Source organism: Eleutherodactylus coqui, chromosome 2 (genome assembly GCF_035609145.1).
Source record: "Eleutherodactylus coqui strain aEleCoq1 chromosome 2, aEleCoq1.hap1, whole genome shotgun sequence".
Lineage (NCBI taxonomy): Eukaryota > Metazoa > Chordata > Amphibia > Anura > Eleutherodactylidae > Eleutherodactylus > Eleutherodactylus coqui.
This window is the reverse complement of record NC_089838.1, coordinates 327,731,999-327,751,969: the sequence shown is the minus strand read 5'-3', so window position 1 is coordinate 327,751,969 and position 19,971 is coordinate 327,731,999. Positions and strand designations below refer to the sequence as shown.

Sequence of the window (19,971 nt, the reverse complement as noted above, 5' to 3'; positions counted from 1 at the left end):
TGTCAGGCTCCCCGCCCCAATCAGCTGCTCGGGCGGGAGCTCTGACAGCATTTAAACCTGCTTGTGTCTGCAGACCAGTGCCAGTGTTAGTTTGGTCTTCCTGCTACACCAGCGTACTTCTTGCTGTGACTCCTGACTTTTGACTCCCTGTTTTTGAACCTGACGTTGCCTTTGCCTGACCCTCTTGTACTGCGTACCCTCTCGTGCCGAGCCGGATAGTCTAACTCTCCTTGCTGTTGTTTGCTCCAGTGTCTGTCTGTTTGTTAGTCCCAGTGTTCCCCTTACTTAGTGAGTGTAGGGACCGTCGCCCAGTTGTCGCCCAGGGGGGCAAGTAGGTAGGGACAGGGGTTGCGGGTATTTTCAGGGACCTCCAGTTTTCCGAACCCCGAGTCCTGACAATATTTTCTTCTTTCTGCTGGGACCTATTCAAATTGGGTTTTACTAACTCTGATCCATTACACATTTTTCTAAACTCTTTTAACACGTTCTGGTAGAACAATTCAATATATTCTCCTTATGTTTCTACTGGGAAAAATTGATTTTCAGGTTTCATATTCGTGGTAATAGGCTCTTCTAAACTGAACTCCTCGTATCTCTTTTATCATTTTGTCACTATTTTCGTTAATCATAAAATATCGCTTCAAGGTCAGTTTTCTAACAAACTGATTCAAGTCCACAAATAATTTGAATAAATTTGAATCTGTAATGGAAAGGGTCATCCTCAGGGTACAACATCTTTAATCTAATCTGCAAATTAATCAATATCACAAAATATTCCAGTATAGTTGATGGCAATTTGTTATATGCAAAGCTTACTATGTATATGTGTAGTGGATCTTGTTCTCCACCTGTACCACATGTCCTGTACAGCCCTCTACCTCTACCAGATGTCCTGTATGGCTGTCTACTTGTACCACATGTCGCATACGATCCTCTACCTTTGCCACATGTCCCATACAACCCTCTACCTGTACCACATGTCCCGCACGGCCCTTTTCCTGTACTACATGTCCAATGCTGGCCTCTACCTGTACTACATGGCCTGTAGAACTATCTACCTGCACTACATGTCCCGTACAGCCCTCTACCTGTACTACATGTCCAGTACTGCCGTCTACCTGTACTACATGTCCCGTACGGCCCTCTACCTGTACTACATGTCCTGTACTGCTCTCTACCTGTACTACATGTCCTGTACTGCTCTCTACCTGTACTACATGTCCCGTACTGCTCTCTACCTGTACTACATGTCCCGTACTGCCTTCTACCTGTACTACATGTCCCTTACTGCCCTCTACCTGTACTACATGTCCTGTCCTGCCTTCTACCTGTACTACATGTCCTGTCCTGCCTTCTACCTGTACTACATGTCCCGTCCTGCCCTCTACCTGTACTACATGTCCCGTCCTGCCCTCTACCTGTACTACATGTCCCGTACTGCCCTCTACCTGTACTACATGTCCCGTACTGCCCTCTACCTGTACTACATGTCCCGTACTGCCCTCTACCTGTACTACATGTCCCGTACTGCCCTCTACCTGTACTACATGTCCCGTACTGCCCTCTACCTGTACTACATGTCCCGTACTGCCCTCTACCTGTACTACATGTCCCGTACTGCCCTCTACCTGTACTACATGTCCCGTACTGCCCTCTACCTGTACTACATGTCCCGTACTGCCTTCTACCTGTACTACATGTCCCGTCCTGCCTTCTACCTGTACTACATGTCCCGTCCTGCCTTCTACCTGTACTACATGTCCCGTCCTGCCTTCTACCTGTACTACATGTCCCGTACTGCCCTCTACCTGTACTACATGTCCCGTACTGCCCTCTACCTGTACTACATGTCCCGTACTGCCCTCTACCTGTACTACATGTCCCGTACTGCCCTCTACCTGTACTACATGTCCCGTACTGCCCTCTACCTGTACTACATGTCCCGTACTGCCCTCTACCTGTACTACATGTTCCGTACTGCCTTCTACCTGTACTACATGTTCCGTCCTGCCTTCTACCTGTACTACATGTCCCGTCCTGCCTTCTACCTGTACTACATGTCCCGTCCTGCCTTCTACCTGTACTACATGTCCTGTCCTGCCTTCTACCTGTACTACATGACCCGTCCTGCCTTCTACCTGTACTACATGTCCCGTACTGCCCTCTACCTGTACTACATGTCCCGTACTGCCCTCTACCTGTACTACATGTCCCGTACTGCCCTCTACCTGTACTACATGTCCCGTACTGCCCTCTACCTGTACTACATGTCCCGTACTGCCCTCTACCTGTACTACATGTCCCGTACTGCCCTCTACCTGTACTACATGTCCCGTACTGCCCTTTACCTGTACTACATGTCCCGTACTGCCCTCTACCTGTACTACATGTCCTTAGAATCATAGAATGGTAGAGTTGGAAGGAACCTCCAGGGTCATCATGTCCATCCCCCTGCTCAGTGCATGATTCATCCCAGACAAATGTTTATCTAGCCTCCATTCGAAGACTTCTATTGAAGGAGAACTCCCCACCTCCTGTGGTAACTGTTCCACTCATTGATTACCCTCACTGTCTAATATCTAATCAGTGTCTCCCCCCTTTCAGTTTCATCCCATTGCTTCTAGCCTTTCCTTGTGCAGATGAGAATAGGGCTGATCCCTCTGCACTGTGACAACCCTTCAGATATTTGTAGACAGCCATTAAGTCTCCTCTCAGCCTTCTCTTCTGCAAGCTAAACATTCCTAGATCCTTTAACCGTTCCTCATAGGACATGATTTGCAGACCGCTCACCATCTTGGCAACTCTTCTCTGAACTTGCTCCAGTTTGTCAATGTCTCTTTTAAATTGAGGTGCCCAGAACTGAACACAGTATTCCAGATGAGGTCTGACTAAGGAAGAGTAGAGGGGGATAATGACCTCACGTGATCTAGAGTCTATGCTTCTCTTAATACATCCCAGAATTGTGTTTGTCTCTTTTGCTGCTGCATCACATTGTTGACTCATGTTCAGTCTGGGATCTATTAGTGTTATAAAGTCTTTTTCACATGTGCTGCTGCTTAGTTCAATTCGTCTCATTCTGTATATGCTTTTTTTCTTTTTTTAACCTATATGTAGTACTTTGTACTACATCTAGGTAAAAAAAAAAAAAGCATACACAGAATTGGGGGAATTGAACTTGTTGAATCCCATTCTGTTAGTCTCTGCCCAGTGTTCGTTTGTCCAAATGTTTTTGAATTCCCTCTCTTTCTCCAGTGTTAGCCATCCCTCCTAGCTTTGTGTCATCAGCAAACTTGATCAGTTTCCCCTCAATTCCCACTACTAGATAATTTATAAAAATATTGAACAACACTGAGCCCAGGACAGAACCTTGTGGTACCCCACTTGGAAGTGCAGCCATTTATGACCACTCTTTGGGTACGATCACTCAGCTAATTCAATGAGTGCGGCCATTCATTGAATTCAATGAATGACTGAGCGCTGCCTCTGATTGGGTGATTGCTGTGATCAGAGGCAGCTCTCAGCCATTCATTGAATGACCGTTTTCAATCCCCGGACACCAGAATACAAAAGAAGACTGCTAGGGACAGGGGAGAAGAGCCGGGCAGCGCTTCTAGGTGAGTTATTTTTTTTTCTTTTTCTACAGTTAGGGATGATTTTCAGGGAAGGGCTTATATTTAAAGCCCTTCCCTGAAAATCATCGCTGCAGGGCTTGACTTTATCCCATTGCTTTCAATGGGGCAGCAGCAGTACTGGCCCCATTGAAAGCAATGGAATAGCATTGCGCTCCTCTGCCACATCTGTGGCAGCGAATTCCTTCAGTGCATGCGATGTGCGAATTGCGAAACGCTGTCCTATTCTTTACAGGCGCGAATTTTATTTACTTGTAAAAAATGGACATGTGACCGCTTTCATTGGAAAGCACTGGTTCTAATAGATGCGATTCGCAAACGCACCTAACATGCGTGCACAAATTCACTCGTCTGACTGAGCCCTAAACGTTTTGCATATCCTAGTGATTCACATGTTGTATTTCATTTAGGTGGTAAAAATAGAGCAATAGATTTTGTGTATATTTATTAAAGGTGCCAAAATTGGGAAAATTTTGAAAAAATTGTTATTTTTTTCACATTTTCAGCTGCAATATCTCAGTATGTGCAAACATACTGTACAAAGTTTGTTTTGATAAAGCTATATATTTCCATCTCTGTACCTTATTCTGGATGGACACTTGAAAAACATTCGTTTTTTTTTTAACCATTTAGGAGACTACAAATTTAACAATAATTGTTAAACATTTTACTTTCCTGCACCAAGCCAAGATTGCCAAGGCTTATAGGTGTCAGAATGGTGGATACCCCCACAAATGACCCCATTTTAAAAACTACACCCCTTAATGTATCCACTGAGGGGTGCCAGGAGAATTTCGACACCACGGTTTCTTTTCAGGAATTAATGCAATTTTGAGGAGAAAAAAATAAAATTTCATATTTTTGCAAATATGTCATTTTAAAAGACCATTTTTTTTCTACTGTGCACAAAATGGATACCCCTGTTTGTTCTGTGTTCAGAGACATACCCATTGTGGCCCTAATCTTCTATCTATATGCCCAAACTGAATGGAGCATCAAACTTCAACAGTCTTTAAAATTTTACGTGATCACCACTATACATTGGATAATGGCGATCATGTGACTGAGGACCACTCACCGCGGCCCTCGTTCACTGCTCCAGGCTCTCAACTACCTTTATTAGCCTGGAGCAAGAAGATTTTACATTTCCTGGGCCCTCCCAAGCTTCCGCGCTTGTTTCTGCCATTTCGGCGACAGGTGCATGCTCCGAAGCTGGGGAAAGTTCTGCGGATAAGGATCCCGTCGGGAGCATCGCCTGAGACCTTAGGTAAGTAATTTCACCTTCCCTCACGGAACTTTTGTTTAACTTTTATGTGATTGCGGTTATCCATTGGATAACGGCGATCATGTGACCAAGGAACGCATACCGCAGCGACCCCGTTAGCCAGAAGCAGGGAAATTTTAAATTACCCGAGGCAACATCCGCGGATAAATCCGTGGGCCTTAGGTACATAATTTCATCTCTCTTCATGGATATGATCCATGAGGGGAAATGAAACCAACTTTTTAAACTTTTTTTAAAACTTTTACATGATTGTTGTTATCCATTGGATAACAGCGATCATGTGACTGGAAACCACATACAGCAGTTCCCGGTGACAGCTCCCTGCTCTCAGCTACTCATACTAGCCGGGAGCAGGTAGTTTTTAAATTTCCCGGGCCTCCCTGGAGGCCAAAACGCTGTGGGACATCGTGGATGACGGGGGTGAGTATTCTCGGCTTCCCTCACAGACCTGATTTGTGAAGGGAGTTGAAACTTTAATTTAAAAAAAAACCTTTTAATTCAATTTAATACAATCATGTGACCGGGGGTGGCTTTCCACAGTCCCCCATGACAGCTCCAGGTTGTCGGCTTCCTCAAGTAACTGAGAGCATGGAGCTGTCACGTCCAAAGCTTGCAGGGTTTTAATCCCCACAGCAAAATTGTTTTTACGGCCCTGGAGATTAAAGCTTAGCAAGCTAGAACATAAAAAGTCTATAGGGTGGTCCCTAAGGGGTTAAATATTTTATAACTATTTTTTAGTCCCCATAGGGCACAAGAACTTGTGGTTTGATCGCTCCTGCAATATGATGTAACGCCATAGCATTACATTATACCGCTATCTGACAGGCAATCTGCCATGGCAGCCCTGGGGCCTTTCAGAAGACTACCTGCTGCCATGGCAACCGCATGGCTCCCTGCAATCTCATCGCAGGGGGGCATTACGGGCCCCCGAATATCGATCAGAGTATTTAAATGCCGCTGTCAGAATTTACTATGGCTGTTAAAGGGTTAACAACTTTGATGAGCAGCACTGCTTATCAGAGCTGTTGCAAGCGGGTGGCAGCTGTAAGAAACAGCCGGCACCTGCATTGTATGGAGCAGGATCGAGCAGAGATCCCCCTCAATACATACCGCGAACCTGCAGGACGTAAATGTACTACCTGTAGCGTTAAGGGGTTAAATGCTTCCCATTCTTCCTTCTTTTAGGGATTGTTAATGATTGTGTTTTGAGAATCTCATTCTGCAATATTTCCCAACCTTCTTGGACATTTCTGTCCTTAAGAACATCCAAATATTGGATCCTTCCTATCCTCTTTCTGAGTCCATTAAAACCTGCCTTTCTGAAATGCAACCTTGAGGTCTGAGTCTTGGGTGGAAAAATGGCAAATGAAGTTCAATGTTGATAAATGTAAGGTTATGCACATGGGCAGGAGAAATGAATGTCACCAATATACACTAAATAGGTTACTGCTGGGGAAAAGTGATATGGAGAAAGACCTGGGGGTACTAGTGGATTGTAGACTAAACTGGAGTAACCTATGCCAGTAAGCTGCTGCAAAAGCTAATAAAGTCTTGGGGTGCATTAAGAGTGGCATAGGGGCGAGGGAGGAGAATATTATCCTTCCACTATATAAGGCACTTGTCAGGCTCACATGGAATACTGCGCACAGTTCTGGTCACTGGTGCTCAGGAAAGATGTTGCAGTGCTGGAGGGGGTTCAAAGAAGGGCAACTAAACTAATACATGGAATGAAGGGACTGGAATACCCGGAGAGGCACCAAAACTGGGGTTATTACCCTGGAAAAGACGGGTAAGAAGCGATCAAATAACTATGTATAAATACTTGAGGGGACGATATAAAGATCTCTCCCATGATCTGTTTATACCCAGGACTTCGACAGTAACAAGAGGGCATTGGCTACGTCACATGTGTCAAACACAAGGCCCGCGGCCTGAATCCGGCCCGTTGCCTTGTTATGTGGCCCGCGGCGTGCCGACGCCGCTCACCACTGAAGCGATTACCAGCTGGGGCGCCGCAGCTCCCCACTGGTAATCGCGCTGTTACAGCTGATCCCGGCACACACTGACGTCAGTGTGCAGCTGGGATCCTCCTCCCCTGAGTCCCCTGCTCTTTAGTTCCGCAGGAGAGGACTCGGGGAGGAAGCGTGTTGGGCTACACACTGACGGCAGAGTGCACCCGGGAATCAGCGCGAGTAGAGGGGGAGAGGGTGCTGACAGCAAGGAGGAGGTAAGTATATGGGTTGGGGGGGAACTATTATTCCTGAGGGGGGCTTATTATTACTGAGGGGGGGCTTATTACTGAGGGGAGCTTATTACTAAGGGGGGCTTATTACTGAGGGGGGGCTTATTATTATTACTGAGGGGGGCTTGTTATTATTATTAAGGGGGGGCCATATTATTACTGAAAAATATATATCATGTGAATGAACTCATTGAAAACAATTGCTTCTATTCAGTGCATATTATGTACGCAAATACGCTGGTGTGAACAGGCCCTTACTATACTGTCTTAGGCCCCCAGCACATGGGCGGAAATTCCATGGCAGAATTTCCGCCCGTGGAAGCTGCCATAGGATTGCGTTAGAAAAGGCAATCTTATGCACACAGCTGCGATTTGTCCACGTGAAATCCTGTGCAAAAAACAAATTGCGGCATGCTCTGCGAGCCCCGCACAGAAATGTCACTCCCCGGTCGCTGGCTCCGCTTTGCGCATGCGCCAGCTGGCCGGCAGCCGGAACATCACAGAACGGGAGCAGGTGAGTGCCGCACTGGTCCCTGCAGTGGCTCGGGTCATGTCTGCAGGTGGCTTTACAATCGGCCCTTTGAAGGTCACCATAAGCCTGATGTGGCCCTCGGTAAAAATGAGTTTGACACCCCTGCTCTACGTCTAGAAGAAAGCAGGTTTCATCACCAACAGAGAAGGGGGTTCTTTACTGTAAGAGCAGTGAGACTGTGGAACTCTCTGCCTGAGGATGTGGTGATGGCAAAATCCATACAGGAGTTTATGATGGGACTAGATGTCTTTCTAGAGTGCTATGATATTACAGGATATAGACATTAAATAACCAGCGGGGGTTGTTAATCCGGGTCTTGAAGTCAGGTAGGAGCAGGGAGTATTCTGACTGCCATTATGGAGTCAGGAAGGAATTTCCCCCCCCCCCAAATGGGCTAAATTGTCCTCTGCCTCATTTTTTTCCGCCTTCCTCTGGATCAACAAAGGTGTGGAGGGGAGGGGGGGGGGGGGGGAAGGCTGAACTAGATGTACATTGTCTTCTTTCAGCCTAACATACTATGTTACTATGAGTCTTCTCAGGTCTTTCTCCCTTTGTTATCCAAAATTCAAGGATAGCATGATTGCTTGAAGGAAGGTTTTTATGGCCAATCACAGAATATACTAGATAAAAGCAATCACCAGGCTAGTTCACCACTTCTAACCATGTAAGCCCCAGGGCTAATTCATACTTCGTCAACATCCCTGCCACATACCAGCTCAATGAAAATCGAATATGTTACAGCATAGAGGTGCAAAAAGAGGATTTATTCCTCCATCACCATCAGCAATGCTTGGACCTGTAGTTCTTTTTAAAAGCATAGTGAATGTCTTACATGTATAGCACCCATTTTGGTCCTTTGGATTCTGGGCCATTTAGTGGCTGTGTATGATTGACCCTGGCTTGCTGTAGAATTGGTGCTGCTGACAGACTTCTTTATCTACTGACAGAGTAGTACTGCTCTTTATTCCTCCTGTAATACCTCCTTCACTGTGTTGTCTGGGTGAGTTCAAAATATTTTTTTTCCTGTTTTTTCTTCTCCAAACCTAGGTAAGTCTTATCAGGTGTGTCAGCGAAAAATAAGGTAATTCACTCCATGATCTAGAAATCCAAATCTTTGCTGACGGCACCATCAACGTAGCCAGTTGTTCACCTCTAGAATCCTGTTCCATCTTATTCCATGGCCATCACTGGGAGGATGGATGAGAAGACCCCCTGTGCTCTTTGTTCCTTCACCTTCTTTCCAAGGTCCTCAAAGTCTCTGCAGATAGTTGCAAGGTCCTTTGTTGCAGGGTCATTTGTCCCTCCATGTATTAGTAGGAATGGGCAGTGTTCTGTAGGACTGAAGAGTTTTGACAGCCTATCAGACACATCTGTGATTTGTGCACCTGGAAGATAGCACACCTCCCGTGAGGTTTCTGGTTTTACCTAACAACCACCACTCTCCTTGTCTTCTTCCCAACACCACTACATTTTCTCCATCTGAGAGGATTCTGAGTTCTCACTAGACTGTTCTTTGTGGGCAAAGTCATTTCTTGCTGCACCTCTTCATTGTTCTTCTGCGTGAGAACCTGGTACTGGTTCCTGAGCAGTATGGGTGCTGACTGACTCCTGGTCCCCCTGCTTTTTTCACTACATGTGCTGTCCTGCCCTCTACCTGCAATACATGTACTGTACCACCCTCTACCTGTACTACATGTACTGTACTGCCCTCTACCTGTACTACATGTACTGTACCACCCTCTACCTGTACTACATGTACTGTACCACCCTCTACCTGTACTACATGTACTGTACCACCCTCTACCTGCACTACATGTACTGTGCTGCCCTCTACCTGTACTACATGTACTGTGCTGCCCTCCACCTGCACTACATGTACTGTGCTGCCCTCTACCTGCAATACATGTACTGTACCACCCTCTACCTGTACTACATGTACTGTACCACCCTCTACCTGCACTACATGTACTGTGCTGCCCTCCACCTGCACTACATGTACTGTGCTGCCCTCTACCTGCAATACATGTACTGTACCACCCTCTACCTGTACTACATGTACTGTACCACCCTCTACCTGCACTACATGTACTGTACCACCCTCTACCTGCACTACATGTACTGTGCTGCCCTCTACCTGCACTACATGTACTGTGCTGCCCTCTACCTGCACTACATGTACTGTGCTGCCCTCTACCTGCACTACATGTACTGTCCTGCCCTCTACCTGTACTACATGTCCTGTGCTGCCCTCTACCTGTACTACATGTCCTGTGCTGCCCTCTACCTGCACTACATGCACTGTATGACCCTCTACCTGCACTACATGTCCTGTGCTGCCCTCTACCTGCACTACATGTACTGTGCTGCCCTCTACCTGCACTACATGTACTGTGCTGCCCTCTACCTGCACTACATGTACTGTCCTGCCCTCTACCTGTACTACATGTCCTGTACTGCTCTCTACCTGTACTACGTGTCCTGTGGTGCCCTCTACCTGTACTACGTGTCCTGTGCTGCTCTCTACCTGCACTACGTGTCCTGTGCTGCTCTCTACCTGCACTACGTGTCCTGTGGTGCCCTCTACCTGCACTACGTGTCCTGTGGTGCCCTCTACCTGCACTGCATGCACTGTACCACCCTCTACCTGCACTACATGTACTGTGCTGCCCTCTACCTGCACTACATGCACTGTACCACCCTCTACCTGCACTACGTGTCCTGTACCACCCTCTACCTGCACTACATGTACTGTGCTGCCCTCTACCTGCACTACATGCACTGTACCACCCTTTACCTGCACTACATGCACTGTACCACCCTCTACCTGCACTACGTGTCCTGTACCACCCTCTACCTGCACTACATGCACTGTACCACCCTCTACCTGCACTACATGTCCTGTACCACCCTCTACCTGCACTACATGCACTGTACCACCCTCTACCTGCACTACGTGTCCTGTACCACCCTCTACCTGCACTACATGCACTGTGGTGCCCTCTACCTGCACTACATGCACTGTACCACCCTCTACCTGCACTACATGCACTGTGGTGCCCTCTACCTGTACTACATGTGCTGTACCACCCTCTACCTGCACTACATGCACTGTACCACCCTCTACCTGCACTACATGCACTGTGGTGCCCTCTACCTGCACTACATGCACTGTACCACCCTCTACCTGCACTACGTGTCCTGTACCACCCTCTACCTGCACTACATGTACAGTGTTGCCCTCTACCTGCACTACGTGTCCTGTACCACCCTCTACCTGCACTACATGCACTGTATGACCCTCTACCTGCACTACATGCACTGTGGTGCCCTCTACCTGCACTACATGCACTGTGGTGCCCTCTACCTGCACTACATGTGCTGTCATGCTCTCTACCTGTACTACATGTACTGTACCACCCTCTACCTGCACTACATGCACTGTATGACCCTCTACCTGCACTACATGTGCTGTCATGCTCTCTATATCTCTATATATCTCAGTGTTTTTCACCTGTACTGTATACACTATAATTTCCTTCCATCATGATATCCTATATTTTCTTTGAAGAGCGGAGCCGTGCTGCAACGATCAACCAAACAACTGAAGTGGAGATGAGGGGGCCGGTGAGAATCAGCTGTAACTTCTCGGTAGAGGACATGATACGTTCATCATCTGTAGGAGATAGAAGTGTTCTGTGGACTCAGGTCTACTGGATGATCGGAGAACCAAGAGAGCACTTTGTTTATCATCCTAACCCGGACTACATACACCCCGACTACAAGGGGAAGACCAAGCTGATTGATCAGTCTGATCTTCTCCTACAGGACTTCGTTGGTCCAGATAACACCACGCTCTTCTGTCGTGTTGCAGTAAGATTTTGTAGTCCAGTTGGGGTCCCAAATACTATTACCACTATCCTTGGAGAAGGTCCTGGCACTCTCCTCAGGGTCCTCGGTAAGTAACTGCAAGCAATGGGAAATGTACGACGTACAAAGCCAAACTCTAGGGTATGCTACAGTTTGCGCACCTGATGGTTCTAGCAGCGAGATAATTTACTGCCTGTAGGGGGCGTGTACTAGAAATGATGTATGTGCAAAAAGAAAAAAATGAAAGGGTGTTTTCCCATGAAAGCAAGTTACATCCTATCCACAGAATAAGGAATGGCTTGCTGACTGGTGAGGGGCCAAGCGCTGGGATCTTGTAGACTGGGATCTGGTGCATCCAAGAATGAATGGAGGGGTCGCACATGCGCGCTGCCGTTCCATTCATTTAAATGGCACTGCTGAAGTTCCTCCACACGGCTAACTTCTGTGGTCCCATTGAACTGAACAAGTTTGCATGTGTTCATTCTTGAATGCACTAGATCTCAATTTGTGGGAACCATAGGGGTCACAGGGGTAGGACCCTCCCCAATCTGCAAGTTGCCCCCCGTCCCCTAGCCCACTCCATACACAAAGGCTGCAATAGGAAATAACTTTGATCACAGCCATTAACCATTCAGATGCCTCTATAGATTCTGACAGCGACATTTAAATGTCCCGGGGGACCCTTCAGCTGTCATGGCAGCCTGGGGCCTTCCAAAGGCATCTCAGGGCTAACATGTATTGCTGCCTATTAAGCTGTGCCTATGGCAAGGAAGTATTGCAGTGTATTGTATAAGCGATTAAACAAATGCAAGTTCAAGTCCCCTATATGGATTAAAAGCAAAAGTGAAATGAAGTAAAAAGATAAAAGAGTAGGATTTTAAAAGGATTCCAAAACATAAATATTAAAAGCTAAAAATGAAACCCTCTTCCCATTTTTTTCACATAAAAAGGCAGACATTAAAGCACCCTAAGGGCTTCTACCCACTAGCGTTTTTTTAACGCTGCGATATCGCTGCGTTTTTTCAATGGGACTTTCTAATCTAAAAAGCACAAACTTGCGATTTTTTTGTGCGATGTGATTTTAACATTAGAAAGTCCCATTGAAAAAAGGCAGCGGTGTCGCAGCATTAAAAAAAAACGCTAGTGGGTAAAAGCCCTCCGCTTCAGCAAAACTGAATAGATTGCTTTGCAGTTTTAGATTTACAGGGAATAATTCTTTGCTACTGAGTATATCAAGTCATTATGGCTGATGCCCACGGACGGAGTGGGATATGCTCGCGGTTTTACTCTGTGGGAATCCCGCGGGCGTAAACAAAAAAGTCCCTGCTGGCGATCGTGGAAAAAACGTGCTTTTTACCATATTTTTCCGTGGTCTCTATTAATACTGTATTAATGGAGACCTCCCGCCGCAGCAAAAACGCAGTAAAATAGAACACGGCGCAATTTCTTCCCACGGTGTAAATCCGCCGCAGAATCCCGCATGTGAGGACTGAGCTATTAGGTTCAATAGACCCTAATAGCTGTGTTATTCCGCCGCGGATTTACGCCACAGGGTACGCGGCATAAATCCGTCTGTGGGCATTAGCCCTTAGAAAAACAATCAAACAATTGCATTGTCCTATCCCTATCGGGACTAAATAATTGTTAAGAAAGTTTATCAAAAAGAACTGTAAAGAGTTAAAAGTTTTTTGCTTTGTTTTGAAAAAAACAAAAACCACGCTACCAGAACCACGCGGGGATCGAACTTGCAACCTTCAGGTCGTGAGTGAGAGCTTAGGACTGTATTTCTGCTGCCTTAACAGTCTGTATTACACGAGGCGTTACAAGATAATGTAACACTACATAAGGTCCAAATAATACCCCCCACACCACGATCACATATTTCCACTATGAAGTGACTGAATAATATTACCATACCGTTACTGAATAAATATCACTACACAGATCAATATTTCCAATAAAAACATTATTTCAGGGCCAAATAACACCCCAGATCATGACCACGTAATACCACCATACAGTTATTGAAAAAACACTATACAGAGACCAATATTACCCCATACAGTAACCATATAGCATTACATACCAGCTAGTTAGAATGTCCATTATACTGCCAGTCAGTGATAATGGCCCTCATGGCCCCTTCTATAATTATGCCCCTTTATGCCTTCATTCAGGAATAATGCTCCTTATCTCCTCATTTATTAATATTGGCGTTTAATATTGGCGTTTAATTAAAAAAAAACAGCTATACTCGCCTCTGTCGCTGATCCCAGCTTCAGCAGTCCGTGTTGCACTGATGCCCTGGGGAATTTCAGGTACTGCAATTCTGTGATTGCTGTGGCCAGACCTGGCTTCACCAATGTCTCACGTGTGCTCGTCAGCTGATCGCTTTATCAGGATGCAGACTGCAGAGGTTGGAAGCAGCAACAGAGGGGAGTAAACCTATTTTTTTTTCAATGCACTTCCGAAATTAGATTTAAAAAAAAAAGGTCCACCCCTGCACTAGCCCCAGGATCTGACTGGCCCACTGGGGTTCAATGGTCAATCCGCCCGAGTGGACAGGAATTACAATCTGGGTATAGGGATGTATATTATGGTGGTGCTATGTAAACAGTTAGGTTAGATTATCTGTAAAAGCCCATTTTTCTAAGGTTATGGTAGAGCATACACTATCCAGAGTCAGTGACTCATGGGCCGTTTTGGTCTACCTAAGGTTTACTTTTGGAAGCAGGTTCAAAAAGAACTCTTCTCTTCCACTATATAACTCATAGACCGATATCTCTTCTGCTTATTATAATTCTTTGCAGATATTACTGAAAACACAACTCAACCCATCAAGTACCAGACAATAATAATTGCTTCAAGTATTGGATGTGCAGTCCTCCTGTTCTTGGTTCTCCTTATCATCTGCTTGAAGACCAAAAAAGGTGAGGATAGAGACCTTTACTGTATGAGCCATAAGAGTCACTGAATATGTTTTCTATTGGGGGTTGTACCTACAGCTGCAGGAGCTGCCAGGGGGCCTGCAGAATTAAAATGTACTTGTCGCTTCAGGTGACTTTTCAGGATAAGCAGACGTGTATTTAAAGAGTACCACCATATCTGACCATTATATAAGACTTTTGTCCTGCAGTTTTTAGCTCTTTCTCTCTCTGCAGGCTTCATCTCTAATTCTCAGTCTTCCCTGAGCTGGTGGGTGTAGACTAGCTGTTATGATGTCTCCCATGCAGAGCACACAGAGAAGAGGAGATCCTGCTCACCTTTCTCTCTGTAAATACAACAGAGTGGCCCACTTTTTAAAATTTTCCTAGACAATTTATCCAAAAATCACAGACTGATAATATTTTTATGAACGCATTAGAAAAACCATACTAAATGATAAAGATGATAAGTACTAGATGTATGTAGGACAGATGTTCACATGGGAAGAGGCAACAATGCCTCTACTGCACCACCTACTGGAATGCCGCATTCCTGCAAGTTAATATCAGACCTTTTAACAAGCCTTGTAACTACGAGGAGGAATTATGAGCCAAACCAGAAGTAAAAGATCACCATGTACAGACAGACTGACTGTCTTTTGCCCCCCATCAGTGTGCAGCAGGTTTCTGGCTTGGCTTGGTGAGAGGCCTGTAGATGTGCGTCAGGAAGGGTATTGGCAAACACTCTGTTGTGTTTGGTTTAGCTTTTCCTTCTGGAGAGGATTCTGATTGAATACAGCCCTAGTAAGGACTCCAGTACTTCAGATGTGCCATCTGTCCAGAAATTCAGCCTATAAAAACAAGCAAATGTTTTTTAGTGTCCATGAAAAATATAAGATGCATCAATGAATGTTTCCGAGGTGGGCGGTACTTCAATATGTGTATTATCACTATAATTATCGTCATTTTACAGCTCACAGTAAATGCTGCTAATGAGTTCATATCAGCATCTGACCTAGGTCAGAAAGGGTATGGCTTCTTGTCACAGTAACGGGGTTTACAGGTCCGACAGTGACCAACCTGTGATGTATGGCACCGGGGCAGACTGTATGATGGAGCCCAAATTACGCCCTGCATGGCCTTGCATACGTCAACATATTTCACTGCCACCACTAACTGTTCTGACTGGTAGGTTAGCCACCTCGGTTTCCACCAGCCGACACACGACTAACATACTTTGCGGTTATGGATCACCTAAAGTGTCAAAGAAACTAACTACATAAATTTACTATGATGAAGCCTTATATCAGCCAATAAATTAATGAAGGCTGAACTGAAGAGGTGCGGCTCCTCAGCGGAGATCTGCACATGTTCTCACACACTCCCTCATCTCTAGGTGAACTGTATTTATATATGTAACTTTAATAACCCCTTACTGAGTTTCATTTGTATTTCCCTATACAGATAAGAAGAACAACTCTAGGTAAATTCTATCTCTCTATCTATCTATCTCATATCTATCTATCTATCTATCTATCTCATATCTATCTGTCTATCTCATATCTATCTGTCTATCTCATATCTATCTATCTCATATCTGTCTCTCTTGTATCTGTCTCTCTATCTCATATCTATCTCATATCTATCTATCTCATATCTATCTATCTGATATCTGTCTATCTCATATCTATCTATCTATCTCATATCTATCTATCTAGCTCATATCTGTCTATCTATCTATCTCTGTATCTATCTCATATCTATCACATATCTATCTATCTATCTATCTATCTATCTATCTATCTCATATCTATCACATATCTATCTATTTATCTACTATCTATCTATCTATCTATCTATCTCATATCTAACTATCTATCTGTCTATCTCTCTCATATCTATCTATCTATCTATCTATCTATCTATCTATCTATCTCATATCTATCTATCTATCTATCTCATATCTATCTATCTATCTATCTATCTATCTATCTATCTATCTATCTATCTATCTATCTCTCCTATCTATCTATCTATCTCCTATCTATCTATCTCATATCTATCACATATCTATCTATCTATCTCCTATCTATCTATCTATCTATCTATCTATCTATCTCATATCTATCTATCTATCTATCTATCTATCTCCTATCTATCTATTATCTATCTATCTATCTATCTATCACATATCTATCTATCTATCTATCTATCACATATCTATCTATCTATCTATCTATCTCATATCTATCTATCTATCTATCTATCTATCTATCTATCTATCTATCTATCTATCTATCTATCTATCTATCTATCTATCTATCTATCTCTCCTATCTATCTATCTATCTATCTATCTATCTATCTATCTCCTATCTATCTATCTCCTATCTATCTATCTCATATCTATCACATATATATCTATCTATCTATCTATCTATCTCATATCTATCTATCTATCTATCTGTCTATCTCTCTCATATCTATCTATCTATCTCATATCTATCTATCTCTTTATCTCCCCATTTCAAAAAAAAGTTGAAATGTTGTGTAAAATGTAAATAACTGTAAAGAAAAGCAGAATGACAATAATTTATTCAGAATAAAACACAGGACACATTGAAGACATTTTTCTATTTAATTAAAAAAAATAACTAATTTAGAAATTGGCAGCTACACATCTGACTAAAGTTTGGTCAGGGCCATATCTACCATTGTGTATCATCCCCTCCTCTATGTACAACAGTCTGTAAAGGTCTAGGAAGTGAGGAGACCGATTGCTGGAGTTTTGGGAGGGGAATGTTGTCCCATTCTTGTCTGCTGTAGGATTCTTGCTGCTCCGCAGTCCTCGGTCGTCTGAGCTGGATTATTAATTTCATAATGCGCCAAATGTTCTCTATTGGTTAAATGGTCTGGACTGCAGGCGGACGGTTCAGCAGCCGGACTCTGTGAAGCCATGTTGTTGGCTGCAGTATGTGGTTTTGCATTGTCTTGCTGTAATATACAAGACCTTCCCTGAAAGAGACGTTGTCTGGATAGGAGAATATATTGTTCTACAACCTCTATATACTGCTCAGCAGTGATAGTATCTTCCAACATGTGTAAGCTGCCCATGCCATAGGCACTAATACAACCCCGTACCATCAGAGAGGCAGACCTTTAAACTGTGCGATGATGACCTGTGTGGTCCCTCTCCTCTTGAGTCTGCAGGATACGGCATCTATGGTTTCCAAAAATTTCACATTTTGATTCATCTGACCACAGAACAGTTTTTCCATTTTGCTTCAGTCCATTTTATAGTTGTGGCCCAGGAAAAGACGCCGGCATTTCTAGATTGTGTTGATGTATGGCTTCTTCTTTGCATGATACAGCTGTAACTTAGATTCATGGATTGTACAGTGAACTGTGTTCACAGACAATGATTTCTGAAAGTTTCCTGAGCCCATGCAGTGAAACGCATTACACAATCATGCCTGTTTTTAATGCAGCCCCGCCTGAGGGCCCCTAGATCTCCAGCATCCAATATTGAACCATGGCCTTGTCCCTTCTGCACGTGAATTTCTCCAGATTCTCTGAATCTTTTGATGATATTACGTACTGTAAGTTAGATATTCTTTGCAATTTTACGTTGAGGAACATTGTTCTGAAATTATTCCACAATTTTTAGACGCAGTTTTTCACAGATTGGTAAACCTCTGACCATTTTTGCATCTGAGAGACTCTGCCTCTCTAACATGCTCATGTGACTTAAAGACCAATCTCACAGTGCAGTCGTACGCCATCCGCTGGAGGATTAGTATCTTTATTTTTACATAATGTATACAAATTATTTTTGCAAATAAGACATTTAAATAAATTACAAGACGACACATATAAGTCCGCTGTTCACAAACGGGTAGATGAGAGTGGTGTTTAATTACACATTAGTATAGAGCTATCATATATGTGTCTGCAGCACGCATAGAAGAGGCATCACCGGGTATCAATAAAGTAACCCAAAATCTGTAATAATAAAGTACAGAAAATATAAATGACTGCACTATAGTGATGCCAGAATATGCTGCCCGCAGGCAGATCCAGGGGGGCACACATACACACTGCTGGCCCACATGAGTAATCCCCACCACTGATTCAACTTTTGTGAGATGTGTTGCTGCCAACTTCTAAATAAGTATATTTTTTTTAAGTGAAAGAAAATTTGTCTCCCTTTGACCTTCTGATATGGGATTCATGTTCTATTGTGAATAAAATATGGTGTTACATCTTTCACACCCACGGAACCGCAGAATTGCGAACTAGACTCCATACTCGCAGACAGACCTAAACCAGACTGTGAAAACACTCACCTGCATACCTGCACACATAGCAGGAACTCTAGGACATGCAACGTATTAGTTCATATTTTGGACAAGATTCTTAAGCCCGCGAGCCCACTTCAAGGGTCCTCATTGTCTCACGGATCTCTACTCTAATGAGACAACTAACGCCAGAAGACCTGCCTGCATGCAATGCGATTGTCCCGATAGGGACAGCCCCATGCTGGAACCTATGGATCGACTTAGATTTAGATGATTAACGATCCAGACCAAGACATAGTACACACCACATGTATGGCAACCTGCACCGACACGCAGGAACATGGCTCTGTTCACATCTAAACACACTGAACATGTCCATTTGCACCTCATATCCGGCAACTTGAACAGACACGCAGGAACATGACACAGTTCACACCACACGTACAGAAACCTGCACAGGCACACAAGAACAAACAGGGGAAAGACCAGCAGCCTCTAGCAGAGGAGCTGGTATATATGAGCTGATGACCTGGGGGATTGGCTGGCTGGGGCAATCCACACCCAGCCAGCTCAATCAACAGCACCTGTGGAGATGTGGAGCTGTGCTGCTGAAAACCCATGTAATACAATTGATTCCAGCAGTGAATCCTAACTGTAAAATGAGATTATCTTATACTGCATCAGTGCAGGATAAGTAATGTATGTACGCAGTGACTTCACCAGCAGAATAGCGAGTGCAGCTCTGGAGTATAATACAGGATGCAACTCAGCATCAGTACAGGATAAGTAATGTATGTACACAGTGACTCCACCAGCAGAATAGTGAGTGTAGCTCTGGAGTATAATACAGGTTGTAACTCAGGATCAGTACAGGATACGTAATGTATGTACACAGTGACTCCACCAGCAGAATAGTGAGTGCAGCTCTGGAGTATAATACAGGATGTAACTCAGGATCAGTACAGGATAAGTAATGCATGTACACAGTGACTCCATCAGCAGAATAATGAGTGCAGCTCTGGAGTATAATACAAGATGTAACTCAGGATCAGTAAGGATAAGTAATGTATGTACACAGTGACTCTACCAGCAGAATAGTGAGTGCAGCTCTGGAGTATAATACAGGATGTAACTCAGGAGCAGTACAGGATAAGTAATGTATGTACACAGTGACTCCACCAGCAGAATAGTGAGT

At 44.3% G+C, this 19,971-nt stretch overlaps 1 protein-coding gene across 2 annotated transcripts in view; it reads left to right on the top strand.

Moving 5' to 3' along the window:
- LOC136613017 (uncharacterized) overlaps positions 1–19,971 on the top strand; it is a 75,489-nt gene that overhangs the window by 47,262 nt on the left and 8,256 nt on the right. For both annotated transcript variants that reach the window (XM_066593814.1, XM_066593815.1), the window contains 3 exons: positions 11,257–11,643; positions 14,366–14,485; positions 15,944–15,962. In XM_066593814.1, coding sequence (XP_066449911.1) covers positions 11,257–11,643; positions 14,366–14,485; positions 15,944–15,962 — 526 coding nt within the window. The remainder of the gene's footprint in view (positions 1–11,256; positions 11,644–14,365; positions 14,486–15,943; positions 15,963–19,971) is intronic.